This window comes from Bufo gargarizans, chromosome 2, assembly GCF_014858855.1.
Source record: "Bufo gargarizans isolate SCDJY-AF-19 chromosome 2, ASM1485885v1, whole genome shotgun sequence".
Lineage (NCBI taxonomy): Eukaryota > Metazoa > Chordata > Amphibia > Anura > Bufonidae > Bufo > Bufo gargarizans.
Window position 1 is genome coordinate 251,721,855 of NC_058081.1, and position 7,829 is coordinate 251,729,683.

At 39.5% G+C, this 7,829-nt stretch overlaps 1 protein-coding gene across 5 annotated transcripts; it reads right to left on the minus strand.

Moving 5' to 3' along the window:
* Positions 1-1,409: 1,409 nt before the first annotated feature.
* LOC122927901 lies at positions 1,410-6,027 on the minus strand. 5 transcript variants are annotated; one of them, XM_044280231.1, is made up of 3 exons: positions 5,444-6,027; positions 3,754-3,877; positions 1,410-2,800 (listed from the first exon to the last, which is right to left on the minus strand). In XM_044280231.1, exon 3 carries the CDS (start codon positions 2,555-2,557, stop codon positions 1,643-1,645), a length of 915 nt encoding a protein of 304 aa, XP_044136166.1. In that variant the 5' UTR covers positions 2,558-2,800; positions 3,754-3,877; positions 5,444-6,027; the 3' UTR covers positions 1,410-1,642. The 5 variants fall into 4 exon arrangements, with proteins under 5 accessions (XP_044136166.1, XP_044136169.1, XP_044136167.1 ...); XM_044280232.1 differs by lacking the exon at positions 3,754-3,877; XM_044280230.1 differs by having other exon boundaries at positions 1,410-3,877.
* Between the last annotated feature and the right edge of the window lie 1,802 nt (positions 6,028-7,829).

Genomic DNA, 7,829 nt, shown 5'->3' on the forward strand with positions numbered 1-7,829 from the left:
TAATATGGAATATAGCTGTGCTAAGTTAGCACTGCTGTATTCCATACTAGGCTAGAATATGGAATATAGCAGTGCTAAGTTGAAATCTTCATGCGATTATTTCGTGTTATATTACTCGCATCGCAACTTGCGAAATTTGCAAATGTTCTTAATATTGCTCTAACTTCGTCTTTTAGAATATTACGAATATTCTAAAAGACGAAGTTAGAGCAATATTACGAAATTTCGTAAAATACACATATAGATTGTAATTTAGCTTATATAGTGCTATAATCCCTTTTTTTTCCTCTAATTTTTTTTGCCTCTTCTGAACTTAAGTTTTGTAAAATATGTACACTGTTAAAAAATATTACTATAGCAGTATATTAGCTTAAATACAATCTATGTGTATTTTACGAAATTTCGTAATATTGCTCTAACTTCGTCTTTTAGAAATTTCGTAATATTGCTCTAACTTCGTCTTTTAGAATATTCGTAATATTCTAAAAGACGAAGTTAGAGCAATATTAAGAACATTTGCAAATTTCGCAAGTTGCGATGCGAGTAATATAACACGAAATAATCGCATGAAGATTTCAACTTAGCACTGCTATATTCCATATTCTAGCCTAGTATGGAATATAGCAGTGCTAACTTAGCACAGCTATATTCCATATTAGGCTAGAATATGGAATATAGCAGTGCTAAGTTGAAATCTTCATGCGATTATTTCGTATTATATTACTCGCATCGCAATTTCGGCTTTTGCAAATGTTCTTAATATTGCTCTAACTTCGTCTTTTAGAATATTACGAATATTCTAAAAGACGAAGTTAGAGCAATATTACGAAATTTCGTAAAATACACATAGATTGTATTTAAGCTAATATACTGCTATAGTATTATTTTTTAATAGTGTACATAATTTACAAAACTTAAGTTCAGAAGAGGCAAAAAAAAAATTAGAGGCAAAAAAAGGGATTATAGCAGTATATTAGCTAAATTACAATCTATATGTGTATTTTACGAAATTTCGTAATATTGCTCTAACTTCGTCTTTTAGAATATTCGTAATATTCTAAGAGACGAAGTTAGAGCAAATCACGAAATTTCGTAAAATACACATATTAGCCTAGCCATAGTCAATTAGCATAGGAACGTTGCCTTATACTATCAAGATAAATAATCGCAATACGCGAAAAAAAATTCGTATATTATTCGCGATAATTGGAATAATTACGAATATTCGATTTCGACGAATATAACACGAATATTCATTCGAATATTCGCGAAATATCGCGAAATCGAATATGGCACCTCCCGCTCATCACTAATTGCAACATACTATTATATAAGAGTATCACGTTCTACGCATGCTCAGTACTCTGTTTTCAACGGGCGGTGTCCCTATGAACCAATTGTATGATTGCTGGTATGAGCTATTTTTCGTTATCAGTAGATGATTACAGTTCCCACAACATGTCTTTATGAACTGCAGTAACCTAATGTTCTTGTAGAATGGTTTCTTATGAGACGATCAGCATTACCTAAGATGTAAAAGGAATTCCTGTCTACCTATCCTTTATATAACTATGGGGGGCCCTTTTCCTATAGCCCTCCAGTCATACACACATTCGTATCAGATTTACATCACATTCGGTCCTTAATGCTGACCGTTGGTATAGGAAACCATTATCATTTTTCGTTTTTTACAACATATACCATAGGCTACATAACAATTCCAAATAGATAGTACAATTACTACTATCATGACTACCAACAAGGGGTGAACCACCCAATCCATGGTAGTCCTGGCTGATGGGGAATACCCCATGAATATGTCCCACCAATGATGGGATGTAGCGTCCGCTATGGCGGATCCTACTTTTACTATTTTATCAGACACTACCGTAGTAAAGAGCTTGTGTCCCGTGATACTCCTGTTCAAATTTGTAATTGCTTTCAGTCTAGTCAAATTTAGATCCCAATTAGGGACTTCTAAAGCCGTGTCTTGCCATAACACCTTGGTGCTTAGCTCATTATCTGGATTTAACATAAAAGTTTCATTTTCCCATTGAATAACCGTGATGTTGTGTATGCATCCTGCAAAAGGCACCCTCATTTTAGGGACCACCTGACGATCTGTCACTACGCATATCACCTGGGGTGCTACTTCAACCATCCATCGGTATGACGTAGGCATTATGGTCCACTCGCATTTATTTACAGTGTTCTGTAACAAGCAAGGCTCATATACAGCAGACTGTAACTTACAGATTTTACCTTCAAGAGTGTCATCACAGAAAGTTAAATCATGTGTGCTATTATTGCTATCAATTACTTGTCCATAAAATGTAGGTACCCAAAAATGTTGATTACCTTCTGGGCCCTTTAACATTGGTAATACTACAAACTTACACATTATATTACTTTTAGTCACATTGTAGTAGACCAATTTACCGGTGCAGGACGTATCATTACACCTTATTTTAGGCGCTTTGGTGTCCAGCCAGTGTTTTTCCCTTACAAAAGAGTTAAACACGGTCCTCCAAACTTCCTCATTCCCCGTCAACAACATGGTTTGGAACAACCCTTTCTGTTGTTGCTGCTGTAGGGGTTGCAAAGAACAAATGCAGAGTCAATTGGCTTCACATGTAACACTGTCCTATTTCCTGGTTTTAGAATAGTTTCTCCATCCCCACGTCCAATTTCTGGATTCAGCCAGGCTCAGCTTGTGTCCGGGTGTATTACCGTCTGCGTAGGATGCCAACCACACGATACCAAGGAGACCAAGGGCGATGCCACAATGTCTTAGTGGATTCTGTAAGTCAAGAATACAGCATTATTCCCTTAAGTAGCATTTTTCCTGTGGGATATATTCCCACTTCTCTACTCCAGGCCTCATCACGAGTAGAGCACGGTCCTTGCCAACCGCTATTACTTCAGCAGGTGACGGAGGTCCGTTTACATCTTGAATCCAAATTTTAGCACCTACACTAATTTCATTAGTGGATCCAAATCCTTTCTGTCCCCTCATAGTTAGTTCCTTGGGGGCTGTTGTTTCTTTTATCTGTGCTATATATATTGGGATTAATAGCAATTGTGCCACCCTATCTCTTTTTGATATTATAGCATCCATTTTACCCAGATTTATGAGTACAACTTTGACTTCTCCTTGGTAGTCTTCATCAATTACCCCTCCAACCACTATTAAACTTTTTAGAGCATAACTGGATCTAGTGGCCAACTGTCCATAATGTCCTGAGGGAATTTTTACCCCGATTCCAGTAGGAATTATCTTAGTGACTCCTGGATTTACTACCGTCACCTCCAGTGAGTGCAGGTCCAACCCTGCAGATTTTGATGTTCCCCTAAAAGGGACCTGAGCTTCTTCATTAATTGTCCAATATTCAATAGATTCTATAGTTAATTTACCTATAGTAAGACTTGGCGTCAACATTCTCATTAAAGGTGTAGTGGATTCTGTTAGTGGTCTATTATTGAGCGACTGAAGGGCCGAGGAAAGATTATCTCTCCATTGCCCGTATTTACCATCTGAGGTCATTTTTTTTCAATGCTCCTTTGAGCAACCCATTCATTCGCTCAATGAGACCAGCAGCCTGTGGGTAATAGGGCATGTGATATACCCATTCAATGTTGTTTTCTAAAGCAAACTGTTTTATTTCCTTCCCTGTAAAATGAGACCCATTATCTGTTTGTATGACCTGCTTGATCATGTCTCCTGTTAGTGGAATACCTCTCTCCTGCGCCCACCTGTAAGTGGCCTTTTCTCCAAGATGTCTACTTTTTTGGTGAGCCCAAACGGCTGTACCTTCCAGCCATGACTCAGTCTCTCTATCCTCTGACTTGGATATAGTGGATATGGCCGTTGCCGCATCTGCTTGGGAATTAAACAAACGTTCAAGAGAGTCTATCGGCATATGAGCATCAACATGGAAAACAGTAGTGTTAGTTCTATCTCCTCTATTTCCTGCCAAATTTGTTTTCCCCAGATTTCCTTTCCATGTATAACCCAATCATGTTTTTTCCAGCCCATTAACCAAGTAGCCAAGCCATTAGCTACCGACCATGAGTCTGTGAAAATATGACATTGATCTCCCTGTTCTTTTTTCAGGGCAAGGAAAACAGCCATGAGTTCCGCATATTGACTACTCATGCCATCCCCTTCTGCTGTGAGTGTAGCAGACAACCGAGGGTTGTATGCCACACTCTTACCCTATTTTTTTCCCTTATTTCCGGTCCTAAGGTAGTTTTTTCCTTCCTACGTAGCACCGGAAATGCCTTAGCAGATGGGGGATCCATCACTGGATCAGGACAATCAGGACCATCGGGACAATCATCCCAATCATCCGAGTCTGAATCCCAGATATCCCCATCCCATCTACTAGGGTCCCGATCCACACTAGCGGCAGCTATATGTTTATAAACTTTATTCTTGTTAATCCTACCCCTTCTTTTCTTATATTTATTCGCCGCTATGTATACAGCAGAGTTCTCTGCTATAGTCTGATAGTGGGTCAACTTGTCTTTCAACAGTTTTCCACTACATTCCAACATCAGAGCACGCCCCTCGGCTTCCAACGGAGCCTGTTCCGCGCACCTCTGATCTTGAATTGCCTTCTGCAATCGCTGTGCACTCCACGATATGCAGATGCCAACACCCAGCTCCTTCGAGCCAGGGTAACTGCATCACCAGCTTTCGCTGGGAGTTTCTCAAGTACTTGAACTACATCCACCGGATTTGATTCTTTTAACTGTTTATCCCATGATTCCGCTAACCCGTGACCAGCTAATTCTGTTGCTATTATATTATAGGGAGCCTCGGTCCAGCCGGGGATCTCCACGGGTTCTTTCTGGGATTTGGCCTTTTTCTTAAACATACTGTTATATTTTTGGCTTTTTGCCAAAATGGGTGGGGCTGTGCTCAGAGGTGTCCCTTGTTACTTGGAACGTTTTAAGACAACCTCCGACAGATAAATTGTTTTTAGTTTCCAAGATATTTTGCTTTGAAACTGGAAAGGAGGAGCTTCCTACTCCTGTCTTAATCTAATCGGTGCATTACCGGATGATTTGTTCAGATACCAAGTTTCAAGTCAAAATATCCTTCAGGGGCAATTTTACGAGCTTATGTATCAATTGCCCCTTACTTCTGGCAACATGCCAAATTTCTACAAATTACTCCCCTGGATTCCCCTGCCCCAAACAATATGTTATAAAAGGTCAAATCCCATCCTCGTCGCCAATTAATGTATTGCCATGTTTTTGGCGGTGCTTATGCCTCACCTTTCCTCTCACTAGCTTCCCAACTAGGAAACACACAGCATACAACTTCTCTCTGTTATTAATGATTTATTATATGAATACTTAGGTCACTATACAGTTTTCTAGAGTATACAGTGAAATCGTGGATAAATCAATCATAGAGTAAGAATCAATACATTACCGGATATTGCATCATCACTCCATATCGGGGGACCAGCGATTCATCAGGAGGCAGCGCATACACATCACACGGCTCGTCAGCAGTGGAACAGTCCCAACCAAATGGGAAAGATCCTCTGCCTATATGCCCATAACTCCACCCATCATCTTGTTGCATCCTGGGGATGCTCAGTCATGAGCTTCATTATGATTGGATGGCTTGTAGCCATTTCCTCATGAACAGCACTAGTTATAGTTAAGTACTGTTTGTGCGCGCTTACTATTACGCGCATTGCAACATACTATTATATAAGAGTATCACGTTCTACGCATGCTCAGTACTCTGTTTTCAACGGGCGGTGTCCCTATGAACCAATTGTATGATTGCTGGTATGAGCTATTTTTCGTTATCAGTAGATGATTACAGTTCCCACAACATGTCTTTATGAACTGCAGTAACCTAATGTTCTTGTAGAATGGTTTCTTATGAGACGATCAGCATTACCTAAGATGTAAAAGGAATTCCTGTCTACCTATCCTTTATATAACTATGGGGGGCCCTTTTCCTATAGCCCTCCAGTCATACACACATTCGTATCAGATTTACATCACACATGCCAACAGTAAAGCATCCTGAGACCATTCATGTGTGGGGTTGCTTCTCATCCAAGGTAGTGGGCTCACTCACAATTTTTCCCAAAAACACAGCCATGAATAAAGAATGGTACCAAAACACCCTCCAACAGCAACTTCTTCCAACAATCCAACAACAGTTTGGTGAAGAACAATGCATTTTCCAGCATGATGGAACACCGTGCCATAAGGCAAAAGTGATAACTAAGTGACTCGGAGACCAAAACGTTGACATTTTGGGTCCATGGCCTGGAAACTCCCCAGATCTTAATCCCATTGAGAACTTGTGGTCAATACTCCAAGAAGTGATTATGAAAGAATGGGTTACTATCAGTCAGGAATTGGCCCAGAAGTTGATTGAGAGCATGCCCAGTCGAATTGCAGAGGTCCTGAAAAAGAAGCGCCGACACTGCAAATACTGACTTTTTGCATAAATGTAATGTAATTGTCGATAAACGCCTTTGAAACGTATGAAGTGCATGTAATTATATTTCACTACATTGCAGAATCAACTGAAACAAAGATCTAAAAGCAGTTTAGCAGCAAACTTTGTGAAAACTAATATTTGTGTCATTCTCAAAACTTTTGGCCACGACTGTATATTATAGTGCATTTGTTGTGTGCGGTTCTGCTGCGATACTGCAGGTATATAGAGGGAAAGCGTTATTGGAACAAATAATTTCTACTGGTGTGATATACCAGTCACCCCAATATACTTTCTTTATAGTGCATTTGGGTACTATATAGTGCATTTGGGTACTATATAGTGCATTTGCGCATGCGCGGACGCAAAAGTTATTTTGGAGATCGCAAATTCGAATAATACATCTGGTATGTCACTGTCCATTTTGTGGGACTATTTGTGCACTTCTAGTAATTATTAATTGGCTGCAAATATGAGCTGAAGGTTTTTCAGGTTCGCCTGCCATTAAAATGAATGGGACCCACCGCAAACTTGCGGTTCACGAACATTTGATCGCGTTTGCGAACCGTCCCGGCAGATGTTCGTCCATCACTACCTGTGATATGACAGCCTTATAAATAGCCTCAGGCATCTTGGATTCAGCCATTCTCCAGTGTACTTAGTGCAGGGAGAGACGTTAGCAGGCACTATAGACAGTGGTAAAAAAGACTTTCAAACTTTTATTTTACTGTATAAAAGTTCAATGAAAGGATAGGGAGGAAGCATTACACAGTATTGAAGCAGAACAGGGTTCAATAGGGGAGTTTGCAACCTGGGTAATAGGAACAATCCTATTACACCTTGCTGCACTGAATGCAGATCCAAATTGCCATTATACAGCTCTGTAATTCCAGCAAACCGTTCTTGTTATTGGGGTGCAGGTGCTGCTTGATACAGCCATTAAAACAGGGTTTATTACAAGGAAATATTTATGCGTCTTATTTGCCCTTGTGCAGTGCTGTTATATATTCTAAAGCATTTTTTGGCTTGTATTAGTGGGGGGAAAAAGGGCTTATTAGCCGTTGTGTGTTAAAGTAAAAAAAATACAGCCCTTTTGGACATGTATTAGTGGCAAAAAAATATATATCATTTGCCGTTCAATGGTGCAGTTATATGTTCTAAAGCTTTTTGTGGCGTGTGTTAGTGATGAGCGGCAGGAGAAATATTAGATTTTGCAATATTTCACGAATATATGGGCGAATATTCATCATATATTCGCAAATTCGCAAATTCACAGTTTTTTTCAATGCAAAAATCGCTAAATATCTTTGTATAAAGCGCATTCGCAAAAAGGGCGTGGTCTAGTTTAGCA

What these genes read in the sequence shown, in the direction of transcription:
- LOC122927901 (XM_044280232.1), bottom strand. Translation starts at nt 2,557, where the DNA reads ATGTTGTTGACGGGGAATGAGGAAGTTTGGAGGACCGTGTTTAACTCT.